This window comes from Furipterus horrens, unplaced genomic scaffold (genome assembly GCF_987537825.1).
Source record: "Furipterus horrens unplaced genomic scaffold, mFurHor1.1.pri manual_scaffold_1, whole genome shotgun sequence".
In the NCBI taxonomy this organism is placed as follows: domain Eukaryota; kingdom Metazoa; phylum Chordata; class Mammalia; order Chiroptera; family Furipteridae; genus Furipterus; species Furipterus horrens.
Window position 1 is genome coordinate 1,079,825 of NW_028327171.1, and position 18,045 is coordinate 1,097,869.

The window sequence follows — 18,045 nt, forward strand, 5'->3', positions numbered from 1 at the left end:
GGCTGATGTGCCTGTTGGTTCAAACTCCTGGACAGTGGAAGGGCCTTCGGCGGAGCTGATAATTGTTCGTTAAAAATTAACCCTAACGTGGCCACGGCATGAGCTCAGTTCCCCAGGTGTCAGCCTCCAGGCGTTAGGATACAAGACACCCGTGTGCTGCAAAAAGGGACAGATGAGCCGGCGACATCGGCAGTTCCACCAGCAGGGGCCAGGATTTTAACACGTTCCCAATAATAAGTGAAATACAAAATGCATTAGGATATAGATTTGAACAAAACATACACAAAACATCTAATGCACATACAGTGACCGCAGTGTCCTCAGAATACACACGTTAATCACATAAAAAATATAAAAACAAACACCGGAGATAGTCTTCAAAAGTGTCAAAGAATTGGTGTCACATGGGTCATTTCTTAATACAAAGCAGTTATGTAATCATTACTTACAATAACAGAGATATAAGTGAAAATCCCCATGTGTTTGGAAATATAAAAGCACATATTTAATAACTCATAGGTCAAATAAGAAATCACAAGGGAAACTATAAAATAGAATTGGAATAATAACAAAAATAGCACATGTCTCATAGACCTTATGAAATAAAAGCAAAGTAGTACTTAAAATGAAATTTGTAGTATGATGGATTATAACAGAAAAGTTAAAAAGCTGAAAATTTATCTAAGCATCCAAATAACACTGGAGGATGAAAAAATAAAGACAAGAAAATAAAATAATAAAGAGCAAACATACAACAGGGAAAAATGGTCATGGGAAAGCTAGGTTTTCTTTTTGATGGAATAAAGTTGACGAATCTCTGACAAGTCTGTGCAAGAAAAAAGGAAAAGAAATTATGCTGGAATGAACAGAGGGCAAAATTACAGACGCCACAAATATTACAAAGATAATAACAACTTTACGCCAAGACATTAAAAAGTTGCCTAAAGGAGAAATGAAAGACAGTGAATATGCTTATTAATGTTTTAAAAATTGACTCGGTCAAAGAGTCTCCCTAGAAGAAGGAGACTTATATCCATGGCCTAATTAAAAGCTTTAAAAACGAGGACGAACCCATGAGGAAAAGAAAGGGCGGCCCCTGAAAGGAGAAGGGAAAGGGAACGAGGCCTCGCGCCGCAGTCTTTTCTCAGGAGGGCGTCCCAACGGCTAATCGCAGCAAAGGCGCGTGTGCCCGCGCGGGGTCCTGGGAAGGAAGTTAACAAAACAGGGATAAAAACGTTACATAGGGATTAACTATTTTAAAAACTTCACCGGGGTTAATTAAATGGGGAGGTGTACAAAGTAGACCGCGTTTACAGACTGGAAGCAGCGGTATCAAAGCAAGTCAGTCCTTTTACTCCAGGTTACAATGCGTTTGTGTGTGCATGCCCCCGGTCAAAAGAAAATTTCAAAATACACGTACGAGAACCTAAGGCCGAGAACACGCGAGGCACTCTAAGAGGAGGGGGTGAGGGGGGCTCGCTTTGCTAAGCACGAAACCAACTGGCGACGTGATGGATGTTAGAGCCGGCGCCGCACGTCCCTGGGGAAGAGCAGATGTTTTTAAAACATGACTGGAATCATTATCATCGGTGATAATTATTCCACCAATTCCAGGTGGACTAAAGACTTACACAGAAAAGGCAAAACTATAAAACTTCTAGGAATAACAGAGGGACATTCTTGGTGACATTAAGGACAGGGAAAATTTTCTGAAACAAGAGGCCAAAAATGTCCATCATAAAGGAAGACGTGGTAAACTAGCTCGATTAAAAGTCAGACTTCTGTCTGGCTACCAAAAGTAAAACACAAAATACAGCCCGCAGAAATGTTCGACGTACGTGTTCCTGACACAGGACTAGTGTCCGGACTGTACACGTAAGGAACTCCTAGGAATCATCACCGAAACGCAGAAGGCCGATAGAAACCTGAAACAAAAGACGTGTGCAGGTCTTCAGAGAGCAGACGTGAGCAAGGTCCTCAGCCTCGTAAGTCACCGAGAACGTAAACAGGTAAACCGCCACGAGCTTGCACGTTACAACTCCCAGACGAGCGCCAGGTCAAGTCTGGAGAAATCCGAGGTTGGCGAGGGCCTGGGCCTACCCTTCCGGCAGAACTGAAAATAAAGGCCGACGTTTCTGCAAACGCTGTCGCCCAGCGAGTATTGAGCTCGAAGAGGACAAGCGCGTTTTCAGAGCAGCGCCTTCCGTGGCAGGAACAGCCCAGACAGCCATCAGCTGTACAGGAGGCAAAGCCCGCGACAGTCACACAATGAAACGCCGTGAAGAGTGACGATTACAGGGATTTGTAAAACACGGACGAGTCTCAGGAGCATAATGTTGAACCGCAACACAGGGCAGAGGACATGTGCTACAAGCCCCCCAACACTGAACACCCCATGTGAGGGAACTGAAGAGAGGGGACCGGCGGTTCTTCTGCGCGGCGCGGGACGCGGGTGGGCACGCACGTCCGAGGTGGCAGTGACCCTTCGGGGCGGCGCTAACTGGGTGGAACCCGTCAGCGTTCATTGTGTTGTGGTTCTTTATGGTTTGTGCGCAGTTTATAAGTATTTTCATCTCAGTACTTAATACATGTGAGGTTTTTAAAGAATGACCCGTGACAGGTAGCCCCCAAGAGTTGGAGGGGGAGCAGAAGAGCTGGGGCCGATGCTCCACAGGAAAAACAGGGGGCCACCACGGGGTCTCCACCCAGGGGGCCACGGGGGCGCAGGAGGGAAAACCAGAGGCTCGGACACATGAGAATGGACTGGGGACCCGGTCACTAGAAGGAGGCCCCAGGACAGGGACGGGCCACCGAGCGCTCAGCCAGACCCCTCCAGGCCTCAGAACTCCCAGTGGGCCGGCACCAAACAGCCCCCGCGTTGCTGGCCTGGGAGTCGCCCCCCAGGAAGAAGCCGGGCCACAGAGCCAGGGTGCAGGCTGGGGGGTGACGGTGAGTGGGGACGAGGCACCTTGGCACCACACCCCGTTCTCCTTTCCAGCGCACCTCAGAGCGCAGCTCCCCTGGGGCGAGGGTCTCCGGCAGCCGTGTGCTGGCCCGGCCGCCCGGCTTACCTCCTCCACGCCCCGGGGCCACGGCGATGGCCACGGCAGGCCCCGTGCTCGCGGGAGGCAGATCTGGGCTCTGGGGACAGCTGTCCTACATAGTCTGCAGAGGCCTTGGAGGCCGTCGTCCAGGAGAGAGGCCAGGCAGACTTGGGGCCCGCAAAGGTGGTGCTAGAGACGGGGGTCAGCGGGGGTGGCTGTGGAGCCGGCCCACTGTCCCCGGGCCCCGGCCCTCCCACCGCAGCAGAGCGGAGCTGAGGGGTCTTGTCTAGGCCGTGAGCTCTGGCCCCCGGTGGTCCCCAGAGGCGGCAGGTGACACAACTTGGGTGAACTTGGACCCATGAGAGGCAGAAGACAGGACACGCCGGGAAAGCGGCTCTGCTCGTCCCCCCGGGGGGTGTGAGTCCTCATTTCCCGGCAGCATCTGAGACCATGTGGCGGGTGGCATGCGCTTTATGCTGCGGGGCAGCCGGCCGGGTAGGCCCGCCTCCGAGGGCTGCGACTTCCCCCTACTGTCCCCGCAAATCAGACCTGCAATAAGGTCACTCACACTTGTCTGTATGACTGTTGTCAAAATGACAAAAATGACAAAAAATAAAGTGTTGGCAAGGAGGTGAGGAAAAGGGAGCCCTCGTGCGCTGCTGGTGGGAACGCAGACTGGGGCGGCCGCTGTGGGAAACAGCATGGAGGTTCCTCAAAACACTAAAAATGGATCTGCCTGTGACCCAGCAATTCCACTTCAGGGTATTTGTAGATGGAAAAAACATTTAACTCAAAGAGATGTAAGCACCCCGTGTTCCCTGCATTATTTCCGGCAGCCGGGGCACGTAAGAGCCCGAAGGCTTCCGACTGGCGTGGCGCTTCCCACTCGCTGCGGCTGAGGGGCTGGTTCCAAGGCGCAGGACAGGGGGGTCAGGCTCCGCCCTGGCTCTACAGGTGCAAGCCCGGCAGGTGGCAGTGACTGAGCCTACGGTGCAGCTGGGCCAGCCCGAGGGGCGGAGCTAAAGTAAAACGCAGGTGACATGTTCCTCAGCAAGGTGGCATCCACCCCACCCCCCAAACTATCTTTCTCCGGAATGATGGCCAGCCTGTGATGGGCAGGGATGAATCTATTACAAATGAAACATGCTGCCCTCTAGCTGATGGGATACAGGGTGGTGAGCTTTGTGTTCCCGTGGGGACGGGAGTCTCGCTGGGGCCTTGGAGAGGCGGTGACCATGGTTCCTCCTTCTCAGTCAGCCTGGAAGGCGGCGCATGGCCGGTCTGCACATCTTCCGATACAATGAGTGGCTCGGGGGCTGTTACCAGCCGTCTGGAGACCACGGGACACTGGCTGGGAACCAGGTGGGCAGAGGGGCGAGGCCACACCCTGAGACCCCTGAATCGAGCTCAGCTCGTGACCCCTGCACCTTCTGGTGGCGTGGGGGGAACACGTCCTTTGTAAATTCACTTGAGTTGGAGAACTTTCACTGACAAGGGACAGATTCTGGACTCAAAACCACAGGCCCCAAGAGCGTCGATGAAAATTGAGACCTTTCTGCAAGAACAGCCTGAAAGTCAATGTTTATTTGAGGAATAATTCTTATTATTGTGCAGTTTCCAGATTTGACCAAGAAAAAGTGACCGAGAGGACAAGCCCGAGCCCCCTCTCCCTGCGCGGCGGTCGGGGTCTCTAGCCCTCCCCCGAGTCTGGCCACGAGGGGCTCCCAGGCCAGCTGTCGGCTCTCCGTCGGCGACCACCGAGCGTCCCAGTGGCCTTTCCGAGCCACCTGCCAGCTGCGGGGAACACGCCGAGCAGAACGGAGCTCTGTGCCCTGGGGAGGGGACCGGCCAGCCAGGCCAGGGCGGCGCGTGGGACCGCGGGGAAGAGGCCGCCGTCCGGGGACCGAGGCCGAGTGCGCGCTGCGGGCAGAGGTCCCGGGCGTCTCAGGGGGCGCAGCGCCTGCAGGTCGTGAGCGAGGTGCTGCTCCCCACGCGCGGGCCCCGGTGGCCACCCGGACAGGCGGGGACTCGCGTGGCTTGTCCGCTGAGACCCTGGGGGCCCCGCTGCAGCCCCCGAGGTCTGGTCTCTGCGGCCCCACGTCGCCGTCGCGGGAAACAGTCCGGGGAACAGTCTCGGGGAGTCCGTCCCTGGGGGTCTCACTCGGCGGCCACAGGGGCGTGAGGGTCGGTGGCTTCACTGTCTTCCGGGACGTGCGACACTGACGCCCTGAAACAACGGGGCGGCGATGCGGGGTGGGGGAGGGACGGAGACCCGGTGGGGGAGGGGCGGAGACGCGAGTGGGGGAGGGGCGGAGACGCGGAGTGGGGGAGGGGCGGAGACGCGGAGTGGGGGAGGGGCGGAGACCCGGTGGGGGAGGGGCGGAGACGCGGAGTGGGGGAGGGGCGGAGACGCGGGGTGGGGGAGGGGCGGAGACCCGGGTGGGGGAGGGGCGGGCGCGGGAGGAGGAGGAGGCGGCGGCCGACGGCGTTTGATCGGCCCCAGTGCGCGTCCCAAACACATTCGTGGTGAAAGGGCGGCCTCTGCTGGCCGCCGCGGGGAACTGCAAGCACGGCTCCTGCTCTCAAGTCGCTTCAACCCAGACCTGCAGGTTCGATCCCCGGTCAGGCACGTTCAAGACGCAATGACGCATAAATGAGCGGAACAGCAAACTGGTGTCTCTCCCTCTCTCTCCCTAAAGTCAGTTTCAAAAAGAAAAGGAAAATAACTGCTTTCAAAATTAAAGCTGCCCGTGTGGCTAAAATGAGCCCCACAAACCAGCAAACTCGCCGGGGGGGCTGGTGCCCGTCCCACGACGACCCGCAACTCAGTCCCGTCCAGTCGGCTCAGACGCACCCCGAGCGTGGAGCAGCGCCCCCAGAACGGAACTCGGGGGCGCAGCCCGCAGTCACTGCTGCGGAGCGGCGGGAAGGGCGGGGCGCGGAGGCCGCGCGGGCTCGGGGGACACCCGGTGGGTCGCACGGGACACACGGACGGGGCTGAGCCAGAGCCTTGCGGTCCGCTCCCCGCGTGCTCTCGGGCACGGCAGCGCCTCCTCCCGGCTGCGCGGGCCCTCCTCGCGGGGGTCACTGTCCCTGCGGACGGCGCGGGATGGAAGCCCCCGCCCCGCGCCCACTTGGACCCTGAAGCCTCCGGGGTTCGCCCGGAGCTGGTGAAACCTCGCGGAGCACAGGCCTGCGTCCCGGGTGCGGGGGAAGGCGGCGCACCGACCCCACCTGGGGAGGCGGTCTCAGTGCAGGTGGCGCTGGGCACCGGGCCGGCGTCCGTTCCCGAGGGTTTGTAAGGCAGGAGACACTCAACGATCGGACGTCGGTGACGGGAGCTGACCCCCCCTGATAACCCGAGAGCCGCTGACGCTGTCCCCGAGGCGGGACGGGATCCAGGAGCACCGAGCGCAGGTCGGGACGAGGAGTCTGGTTTGGAAATGGCCCGAGGCGCTTGTAAGTCTGCAGCGCAAAGGCGCTCCCAGGTGCTCAGGCTCCGTGAACGCAGGCCACGCACAGGGGCCCTGCCCGTGGGGTCGCCCGCGACTCCCACCCCCTCGGAGTCCCTGCGCGGCCCGCACCCCGAGCTCTGCCCCAAGCCGTGCCCCTGCCCCCAGCGTCTGCGCACAGCAGCTCAGGTGTGAGACGAGACGGGGCGGGGGGGGCGCCCCCCAAAGTCCCCGGGATCTGGATGAGACGCAGCGCCTGGCTGACCCACCGCCGGGGGCGCCAGAGGCGGGGCTGCGGGGCAGTGCGCGCCCTGGGCCGGGCACCTGGGCGCCTTGGACACCCTGACGGGACACAGAGCCGGGTGGGAGCCCCAGCTGCCCTTCGGCTCAAAGGGTGGGGTGTGCCGCTTGCTGCCCGCGCCCCCCGCCTCACCCCGTGGGCTCACCTGCGCGTCAGCCCCGGCGAGGACCCCAGCTGGGCAGGGGCTGCCGCGCTCACCTGCGGGAAAGCTCTTTCGGCAAAAAGCTTTGACCCTGGTGGTGAAGACACCTTGTTCTGCTATCTCCTTAACTGTTCTTGAGATTTCGTTTTATTTTAGAGAGAGGGGCGGGGGGCAGGAAGTGACAGAGAGAAACGGCCGTGGGCTGCCTCTCATTTGCCCCAACCGGGAACCGAACCTGCAGCCCAGGCCTGTGCCCCGACCGGGGATGGAGCGGGCGACCTTCTGCTTTGCGCGAGGACGCCCAACCCCCTGAGCTACGAGCCGGGGCCTCCCCTCATTAATAGGATAACAGGATGTTCCCTCTGCTCCTTTTCAAAGAAGCAGGAACAGCGTCTGGGCCCTTGACTACCTGGCGTTGTTATCAGTCAGGGAATTCTCGGCAGGAAACGCGGGCTGGCCGCCTGTGTCCGCGTGGGGTCTAATCCTGGCTGTTCACACCGAATGGAAAACCTGAGTCACCACTCCCCCGAGCCGTGGGGAGAGCACGTGTCTGCCGTGGACAGAGCGTGTCTGCCCAGCACCCCGTTCACAGCCAGCCCAGAGCCACGCCCGGCAAACACTAATCACAGGATTCAGGCTGAGGCTCACGTGTTCAGCCCACACTTGCGGGCCCACGTCGTCCAGTGAAGAGACGTCTCTGTGGCCCTTAGAACTGCACAAGAAGGACATGTGACATGTGGGCGTGACGTGCCCCAGACCACCGGGGACTAAGGTGCGACGCGGCCACTCAGATGTGTGCATGCTCACGTCTGTGCACCTGTCAGAGGGGCACGTTCAGGTGGAAGTGGGGGGAGGGGCCCGGGGTCTATCCCACAAACACGGCCAGACAAGAGGCCGCTGTCGCTTTCGGATGAAGAACGAGAGGTTGGCTAATGGGACAGCCAAATGGGTTTCACTTCATTTTAATACATTCTTGGTTTACATTGATATAAATAAACTAAATAAATGTGAACTTAACTTTTAATTTGAAAACAAAAACAAAAAATAAACCAACTAAAGGCACTTGAGGAAGTGCCTGCCTGTTAGACTGCACACCCCTGAGGGTCCCCAGGTCGCCTGTTGCCTCCGTTCTCGTTGCTGGTCTCCGGACGGGCTCGGGGAGGGCCGCGCGGACCGCTGGCAGCTTGCGTCTCCCGAGGTTGCCCGCGCTCCCCCGCCAGACGAGAGCTCCTGGGGACAGGAGCTGGGCTTGTCCACGTTAGGGCCCAGTCAGTGCTCGGGAAATGTTAGGTCTGTGGACCTTCAAGTGACCAAGGCAACGCAGACCCAATACTTTTCCCCAGAGTCAGCAAAGGAGGCGCCTCTTGCCTGTGGTGGACGGAGCCCCGTGGCTCCCAGGCGACCGGAGCATCGCTCACCTGGACGCGCCAGACACACGGAAGCCGGCGCAGGCGCCACCCTGTTCTCCGAGCTGCTGGGGGAGGCTCAGCGCAGGCCGCTTGTTTCACTTCTCCCTCCCCCTCTCGCCCGTTGCTATTATAAACTCCACGCTTGCACGCCCCTCCTGGCCCGGGTGTGAGCAGACAAGGCCCGCAGCCTCTGCGCCTCTGCCCGGCGTCCCGCTGCTGTTCACACGGAGCACGATCCGGAAGGTGGGAACATCTCCGTAAAGTGGGGAGGGCTGGGGACGAGGGAGAGAACGGGTCGTCCGTCCCAGCACGGTCTCGGGGGAACGAAGTGTAGGGGAGGGCCGTGGACGCTGAGTGCGTCTGGGCGCGGCGTCCCTTCCATGCCGTGTCCTTGGACCAAAACTCTGGGGCGTTGCTCTGTGGCGTCTGGCTCCCCTTCTCTCGTTACGGGTGGGAAACTCCCCGAGACAGAGCGGTTCTTCCCAACCCAGACGGCTTTCCGTAAAGACCGCGAGGTCTGCTTCACGTGAACAGGCCCCGGGCCCACCCCCCCTTCCTACCCACCCCCACCCCCCTCACCAGGCGGCTGCTCTCGGGCCCAGAACCGCCCCCGTCCGCCAAGGCCACCGTGGGTTGTCGGGCCCAGGCTGCTTCAGCTACTGACTCCTACTCTACAGGTCTACAGGTGCCTCTTTTCCCCCCGAAAAGCCCTTTCTTTGCATCAGGTATGTGGAATGCTGGGAGGCAGGATGCGTGTCTGAGGCATAGAACTCCTCTCGCCAGCACAAAAGCTCGGCCTCGCTGAATCTGGAGACACCGCAAAGCAGCGTGGGTGGGGGAGGGACCCGTCCGATCCCCGGGGTTCTGACAGGAGGAACGCGCTGACATTCAACCCACGCCTTGTACACGCCCCTGACCCCGTGACGAGGGGTGAACACTCCTATACATCCGTGGTGGACTTGGGGGAGGAGGGGCGGGGAGGCCGGCCCCGGGGTCTAAGCACAGCTCGGGCAGGAAGGCTGGTTCCCACGGCAAAGCCATGGGCACACGTGCGACCAGCAGAAGGCACAGACAGGGCACGGGACCGTGACCTCTTGCCCAGTCTAGAAACACGCGTCAGCAGTTCCCCGGGGCACCTGGACCTCAGGACACAAGAGGACCCGGGCCAAGGAGCACGCGGGTGACGCTCACGGAGCTCGTTTAAGAAGAATCGACACTAGCATCCTCGGCGTCCAGCAGCAGGGACGGGACATGGTCACTGTGGTCAGTTCCGGTCCACCTGCCCGGGGTCACCGTGCGGCCAGGCCTTGGTGCTGGAGGCCTCTTTATGGCGTCACAGAGACGCGTCCATGTTTGTTTCAGGGTAAAACCCAGGGTAATGAAACAGTGCAAACCCACTTTGTGTTTGCGTGTGTGCACGAACACACACACGCACACGCATGCGTGCACACACACACGCCCGCGCGCCCACACACACGCCCGCGCGCACACACACACGCCCGCGCGCCCACACACGCACGCGTGCCCACACACACGCCCGCGCGCCCACACACACGCACGCCTCGCACGTGCCCCAGAACACAGCCGCCACATCAGCATCCTGGTGGAAGGCGAAGGCATGAGAATCGGTGACCAGGCGGGTGCACCTGCGCCCGGGGCCGACGTCTGGTTAAAATGAAGGCTCCGCGCTCAGGCACCAGGCAGCTCTCGGCAGGAGTCCAGGCGACCCCAGGAGACCCCAGGAGAGGGGCTCCGCCTGAGCCGGAGGAGGCGGCTGGGCTCGGCGGGACAGCGGCTGTGGGGGCCCCACTGGCACAGCCCCCCGCTCTGCTCTGCCCGGGGCATGGAGCACGCTGAAGCAACGTGCAGAATAAAAACCCTCCTAAGGGATTACGACCTGGAATGGTTCTTCATTTGTAAGATATTAAGGACCCTGGGTTTAGCTTTTTTCAAAACCCCCAGGCCTCCCGTCCCTGAGAACGGCTGACCACACATTTTCTGGTGTGACGGTGGCGCGTGACCTGCTGTCCAGGCCGAAACCCCTGCCCGCAGCAGGTCAGCCGCTCGCAGCCGTGGCGTGAGCGCTTGTCAGGGTGCCCAGGCACAGGGTGGGGGCAGACACCGCCCACTAACGCGGGACAATGGAGAGCAGAGCCTGCCTCGCGGCGTGGGACGTGAGCACGGGCGTGACTGCCGCAGGGCAGGGACGCAGACTCGGCCGGCAGGGGCTGGGCTGCGGCAGCCGCAGGCAGGACCTGGCCCGTGACGCCCGCGTGCCGCACACTCAGGATTCACTGTGAATCTTCTGTTCTTCCCTCGAACAGCGAGCCTTTTGGAGATGCGTGGGGGGGGGGGGCGTGGGGCTGCCATGCGGGCCCCCCCATTTTGTAACTAAGTGGCTGTTCTCAGGATTTGTTCTCACTTTTCTCTCTGTATTTTCATTTTCCCATCTTTTCGGGTAGTTTGTGGCAAGATGGAAAGGCGTGTGAGATTCAGGGAAAGCGTAGCTATCCACAAAAAGCCCAGAAAAAATTAAGGGCTTGTCTACACTGCCCCCCCCCCACTCCCGAAGGGCCCAGGCCAGAGAGAGAAGCCGGCACAGCAGGGCTGCGCGTGGGCCAGGCATCCCAACAACGCCCCAGGGAGGTCTGGTGTGGACCCCGGGGTCCCCGCCTGCAGGGCATCCTCTACGGGAATGGACTTGGGCAACGGAAACCCTGGGGGGCCCACAGACACAGACAGTGGTCATGGCTCCAGGTAAGTGGGAAGCGAAGGGGAGGGGGAGCCCAGGACTCCACTTACCTTTCCTGCGTGTGACTCTGCCCAAGACCCTGGCGGGAAGACCAGGGACCCGACGCAGAGGCTGAGCCTGGACTGAGGAGCCCGCCCGCCCCCCGAGCCGGCCTGGGTCTGCCCCGCACCCAACCCCGGACACCCAGCTCCCCAGGCCCCCAGCCCCCGGGCACCGCGCCCGTCCTGCAGGGAATGGAGGAGGGAGACCGGGCTCAGCACGGCTCTGGCCCACACCCGCGCCGGGTTCTCTTCCCTGAATCAGGAGACCAAGATGGTAACTCGGATGCTTTTTCTTATTGGTCACAACGTCCAGCTCTACTTACAGAGAAAGACAAATGTCACACGATGTGCTGCGTGGAACCTGAAACAGGCACGAAGCCTGAGCTCACGGCAGCAGATCGGGCTGGTGGCCGTCTCGGGGCAGGAGGGGGGCAGGAGGGGGGCTGAAGGCAGCAGCTCCCGGTGACAAAAGCAACGAGTCCCGGGACGTGGCCGCAGCTGACAACGGTGTGGAGCATTTGAAAGCGGCACGGAGACCCGATGTCACGTGTCCTCACCATGGGAGCTCGGCAGGCGTGTGTGGTGACATGCTAACAAGGACACTAACACTGAATTGTTACCTGGGACGCCTGAACAGACAGTAAGTCTACAACACTAATGAAAACAACTCCAGGCTCTACAACTCAGCTGCCCCTTGGGGAGCACAACCCTTCAGGGGACAAAAGGCCATCACCAGGGTTTCCTCCCGTGGACTCTGTCCCACCAATGGCCGCTATCGACCCAGAAAGGCCCAGACTCCACAGACGCTTTCCAATACTTTTATTGTCCGACAGGCATTTACAACGTTCCAGTCATAGACCTAGAAACATAAAAATAGACCTTCTCTCAGCTTATAAAAGGAATATATAAGAACTCTGGACAGACACGTCATGACCCACAGACAGGCGGCACGCGCCCTCCGTGAGCGCCCGGCCCGCGGCCCCGGGGCCCGAACGCTGCAGCCCCAGGCCTGGAGGCAGCGGGCCGGGGGGGTGTGCACAGTGCGGGACACAAAGGGGACAGAAACCACTCAAAAGCTTTTTCAGAAAATCAGAGGGTAGAGCAAAAATCTCATAGAATAAAACTTTCAGCGGATCAAGCTCAAAGCCCTGGAAACCCAAGGAGGGTGCGGGGCGGGGGGGGAGCAGGAAGCAAGCAGGGCGCCCGGCACGAGGGGTCTGACCTCCACGTTGGAAATACAAAGTCACAGCTGGTTTGTATAAAATATAATCCCTAAGCTACTAGAAAATGCCGGTCTTTAAGGTACCTACTGATGTGTCAAACACCAAATAGATATTTTCCCCAAAAAGAAAGTTTTCATATTATTTAAATGCTTCTTAGGAAGTGGACATTGTAAAGTGTGGGGGGAGGGGGAGCTATAAACCTTTTTTTTTTATTAAAAAAAAATCGAAAGTGCTTTAACTTGGTTTTGTTCTCACTCAGTGGAAATCTGTTTAGCATGTTAGATTTTTAGCATGTTACCCTGTTTCGTTGGCATGAAGAAAGCGTTAAACACGAGACATGTTGGGAAGAGGTGGCTTTGTTAAGAGGTTTGGTTACGGGGTGTGAGGGAGGGCAGGGGATCTTCGGGGTGCACGACTCACGATCCCCACGGCAACCGCCTGAGGAGCCCCGCCCCCTTCACGGCAACAACACACACACACTCTCCCCTCGGGTGTCCTGTCTGGTTCCACCAAGCGCCCATCTCAAACGGAGGTTCGCACAAACAGTCTTCTGGGGAAGCTGTGTCTCCGAAGCGCGAGCATCCCGTCAGCCTGTCACGTCTATAAATATGAAACCACACGCCTCACTCTCTGCAGAAGGTAAGCCCTCGCTTCCTGCGCAGGCGCTCCAGCACTGGGGAAGCCTCGGTCCTCTGTGCCCTGCCTCTCAGGGAAGATACAAAAAAATAACGTTCTTTTTTCAAGTGATAAATCTGGGTCTCTCTTCAAAGGGTTTGGCATCTTTAGAATTCTCTGCAAAACTAGAACTTCCGGACCCGGCCGTCGCTGAGACCCGCCAGGGCAGCGTGGAGGAGGGGACGGCTCGCCGAGACACCGGCGTCCCCCAGCCGCCTGCGCATCCGAGGGCACACGCAGGCTCTGGCTTCGGAGGCCGGCCCCCAGCCCCGTCGCTGCGTGTCCCCCAGCCCGCAGACGCCGCGACCGCTTTCCGACAGAGTGGCCTCCGTCACCGTTCCCTTTGTGCTGCCCCTTCGACGACCCGCGGCACCTGGCCTCCCAGGTCACGTGACTTCGGGGCTACAGAGCCTCTTCTTCCTCTTCTGGCCCCGACGCACTGGGAGTCACTCAAAGCCGCTGGTCACACATGGAAGGCGGGACCGCGCTTGCTTGCGGGTCTGAATGAGTCTTCTGACGCTGTCAGGACGAGCTGGCGGCACGTGGCTCCCGAGCAAAGGTCGCGGCCTGCACTGTGTGTGCAAGGGGGCACTAGGGGCGTTCTCGTCCTGGAGGGGACAGGAGGGGGCAGGAGGGGCAGGTGGGGACGAGCATCTACGCCGGGGCTCCGGGCAAACAGTCATATCTCTGTGTTCAGCTTCTGAGACGGGGCAAAGTCTTCACGCCGGACCCAAATGACCTCCTCACCCGCGGGCTCAGGGTCGCTGCTGCCGCTGCCGCCGCCGCCGCCGCCTGGCAGGGCCGCCTGCTTCTGCAGCTGTGCCATGCGGGGGGCGCGGCTGTCCTGGCCCGGGCGGCCACTGTCCCGCTGGCCGAGCGAGGCCGCCTGCAGACGCTCGGGCAGGCTCCCGTCCAGGCCGGCGCCCCTGGCAGACTCGCAGAACTCGTCGTCCTCGCTGAGGATGTCCGTCTCCTTGATGTCATCTTGCTCCTCGTACCGCGCAAGGTCGAACTGCTCCTCCACCCAGCGGTCCGTGTCCCCGGCGCCGGGCGGCGTGGCCTCCCTCTCTGGGCTGCTGGCCGTCACGGCGTCCGAGTCGATGGTGAACCTGTTCCGAGCCAGGCGCCGCCTCCTCCTGCCGAGAGACCTGCTCGGGGCGGACACTGCGCACACACAGAGACAGGGAAACAAGGCCCACGCTTTACACGGCCCGGAGTCCAGAGCGCAGGCCCGGGAGAGCTAGCCGGTCCTGTCAGGTGCCACGGTGTCCCTGGGACCCCAAGCCCAGGCAGCGCCAGTCTGTGCCTCAGCCTTCAGCTCACACGGACGTCAGAGCAGCTGACGGGAGGGCGAGGGGCACAGAGGGACATGGGGCCGGTCACGGGGAGCGAGGGCACCTCTCTACCTGTGCACCGTGCAGGCAGGTGACACAGTGACCCACGCCAATCCCACAGACCTCTGACCCCGGGCTAGCCACGCCCCACCCCTGACCTCGCCCCAGGGCACAGGGCTCAGGGGCTTCCAGGCTGGTCCCCATTGTCCTGCTTCCTGGGACCCGCAGCAGGGCTGAGGGCGGGCCCCGCCAACAGAGCCGTGGGGAGAGCAGCCCCCAGCCAGGGCCGGCAAGCCCCGGTCAGTCCCTGTCCTCTGACCAGCCCCGAGAGAACTGGGCGGCTGAGCCAACGGGCCCCTCAGTCCCTCCTGACAAGGTCCTTTACGTCGGCAACTTCTCGCTCACAGAGCAACGGAGACACGAGGGAGTCACGGGGCCGCTGGGCCGCTGGTGGGCACGCGCCAGGTCAGGGGGCCGACAGTTAACAGAAACAAACCCCGAGTTCCTCCTGCTGCCCCACAGCCCCCTCGGAAGCCAGGGTCACTAAACACACACACAGAAGACGCCGCCCAGTCACCCACACAAACAAACACGCAGACGCACAGACAGCGGACAGGGATGCTGCCACCCACCCGGTGAGACGCGGCCGCTGGACAGCGAGGACGGGGCGGCTGTGCTCCCAGCCCCGCCCGGAGCCTTCGCTGTGCGAACACAGAGCGGACGTGCAGGAGCGGAAGGAGCCCCGTTTCCAGGAAAAACGGAAAAAGGAGAAAGGCCAGTTGCTCCTCCCTCGGGGAGAGGCAGACGGTCCTGCTCGGTTTCACCAGCGGCCGCTGACCGGGACCCTGGAAACGGGGTCGATCGCGTGCACACTGACGCGTCCGGGGGCCACATGCGCCCATGTCGGCATGTCCGCAGCGTGTCACCAATGAGTGGGTGGGTGATGGGTGGACACACGTGTGATCATGGAAACAGACAGATGCGCAGTGCGGAGGGCCGGCGGGAACGGGCCCCACTCTCCCCACTGCTCTCTCCCTCGGAGGACGTTCGCGGGAGCATCCAGCAGCAAACCCAGCTCCTGGGCCGCTGGGGACTCGCAGCGCGCTCCGACCACCCTCAGCGCTACAACATGGCGGCCGGAGGCGTGGCGTCCCCAACCGGTTCAGGCAGAACAGGGGGAGAAACAAACTGCCTGGTGTCCGTGACAGCGCGTCCCGAAGTGTGAGCCTCCCTCTCTAGTGAACAGGGGACGGGCCCCCGGCTGGCCTCGTGCCTTTCAGGGGACGCTGCGGTGTGAGTGCTCCCGTGGAGACCGGCCCGCCCGCGCCGTGCTGACCCCCTTGGGCACCGTTTCTAAATCATCCACCACGAAGATGCTGAAAACGCTGAGGAGCGTCAAGCGCAGAATGACAGGCTTTCTTCTGCCAAACGAGCCACCGGACAGAGAGGCCTTGCCCCAGCCCTGACCTCCGGCTTCCTCTTGGGTTCGTGGCGGGGCTGTGGGGTGTGGGTGGGTGACGTTTCTTTCCGAAGGGATCTCCCGCGAAAGCAACAGACTCAAGGTAAACTCCGTTCACTGACCGGCCGCTGAAAGGGGGCCAGTGACGGGCGGGGTTTCCTGAGGTTGGGCCACCGCCCCCGACCCCGGTGAGCGGGAGGGGCAGGTGAGAGGGCCCCCAGGTAAAGCTCTGCTGTGAGGTCAGCGGGACCCAGAAGCAGTCGTGGGCCTGGGGGTCCGCACGACCTCAGGGACCCCTGGAGGACCCTACAGAGCGCTGGGTGTTCACCACTCGGGGCCCCAGTAAACACCGACCGGTTAGAGAACCAGCCCCTAACATTCGCCAGGCCAAGGAGCCGGGGGCTGGGATGCCCACGCGCGGCCACAGAGGTGTCTGGGGCAGCCATGGGGCTCCCGCTCTCCAGCACAACTGAGCACAGGTGGACAGATGGACAGACGGACGGACGGACAGACAGACACCCTCGTGACAGAGGCCAAGGAGGCCTCTCTTCCTGGACCCTGCAACGCTCGGGGCTGCTCGGAAGAGGGGCGAGGGCATGGCTCCCTGGACGTCATTACCGCCCACGTGCCACGAAAGGACCCTCCTTCCCGGGCACCTGTCACCACCTGCCCCGCGGAGGCGCCAGCAGTGGCGCTCCCATCTCGCACTCCAAGGGGCTCGTTCCCGTCTCAAAGGGACGTTTGCTCTGGGGCCGAGTTCCCTGTTCCTGTCTCCACAGCAGCTGAAGGCTGCGCCCGGCCTGCCCTGAGCTAACCCAGCGCTGCCGGCACGGGCCTCCACTCTGCTGGCCGCCCCCCCCACACGGCCTCCCTGCGAGGACAGGCGTGGCTGCGCTCCCGGTCACAAAGCCCCCTTGTCCTCAGGAGGGTGGCTGGGACCCTGCGGAGACACGACACGCTTTCTGCTCAGCAGAGCCGTCATGCAAGCAGCGACACCCACACGGCCAACGGCTGGGACGGCACCCCCAGAGCGCTCAGCGCGGGGCTGCGGGTGGGAGAGGCGCTCACCAGCCAGGAGGAGGAGGAAGAGGAGGAGGAGGAGCAGCAGCAGCAGAGGACAGCCGAGCGGGAGCAAGAGAGGTGCACACGGGCAGGTCCCCGGGGCCCCACGGGCAGGGCGAGGCCTCGCACCGCGGGGGCCCCGGCTCCGTCTCACTCCGCCAGGACGGCCAGCTCCCTCGGGGCTACCGGGGAGCGGGGCTGACGGGGACCTGGCACGTCCGAAGCCCCACAGTACCTGCCCTGCTCATGGCCGGCCGGGCCCCCTTCAGTGCACACAGTCTCTTCCCTCCGAAAGGCACGTACTGCTGGGCCGAGGGCAGGCTCTCGGTCTTGAGCAGCTGCCGTCTGTGCTTGTCACGGAGGGTCGAGTGCACGGCCTTCAGGAAGTCCTTGCGGCTCTTGGGGCAGCTGCGGGGAGGAGGCGCACACGTCAGGGGGCAGCGCTGCAGGCGCGGGGCTGCGGCGGCGTCAGGAGCCACCCCACCGACCCCAAGGACCCGGGGTTAGAGACGGGGCCCCACCCGTCTCCCCACCGAGCTGCTGCGTCTGCGTCGCCAGGGACGAGCTCCTGGCCACGCCCCTCCGTGGGGCCCGCCCCTGCCCTCGGTCTGAGACGGAGCTGCCCCCGTGTCCGCAGACAGGCGGACAGCCGGGTTCTGCGCCAAGGAGTTGCCAACTTCGGCTCGTGAGACGCAGGGCAGAGCTTCGTTCTGCAATGTTTTTACAAACGACCCAGAAGACGCTGGCCTCCCACACAGCACCCAGTGACGGAGCCCGTCCCAGCGTCCTCGGCCGCCCCCAGAGCTGGCCTTCTGTCGGACACCGGCCCCTCCCACGACACATTCCAACGTGTAAATATTAACGCTCCACCGTTAGGAACTCAAAGCTCTCCCTGTGTCCCAGTAGCCAGAGTAAAAGCGCCCCCGGGGTGAGTCACTGTTCTCGCTACGTGGGCAGGGTTTTCACCCAGGAAGCCGCGCCCGGTCTTACTAACAAAGGGCACAGCCTCTCCAGGCCTCCCATGGGCCCCGCGTGTTCACCAACACAGCTCAGGTGAGGATGCTGCGCACAGCCCCTGTGGGTGACCTGGGGACAGTCTCAGCTCTCGTGGTGACAGCCCTCTGGGACAGCTGCCATGGACCCGGTCACCC

General features: G+C 61.5%; 1 protein-coding gene across 1 annotated transcript in view; it reads right to left on the minus strand.

Annotated features, from left to right (window-relative positions):
• Positions 1 to 13,237: 13,237 nt before the first annotated feature.
• Positions 13,238 to 18,045, minus strand: part of TIAM1 (TIAM Rac1 associated GEF 1) — an 84,693-nt gene continuing 79,885 nt past the window's right edge. Inside the window, 2 exon segments of the mRNA XM_090271355.1 lie at positions 13,238 to 14,203; positions 17,130 to 17,302. Of these exon segments, the coding sequence (XP_090127481.1) occupies positions 13,719 to 14,203; positions 17,130 to 17,302 (658 nt within the window). The 3' untranslated portion in view covers positions 13,238 to 13,718.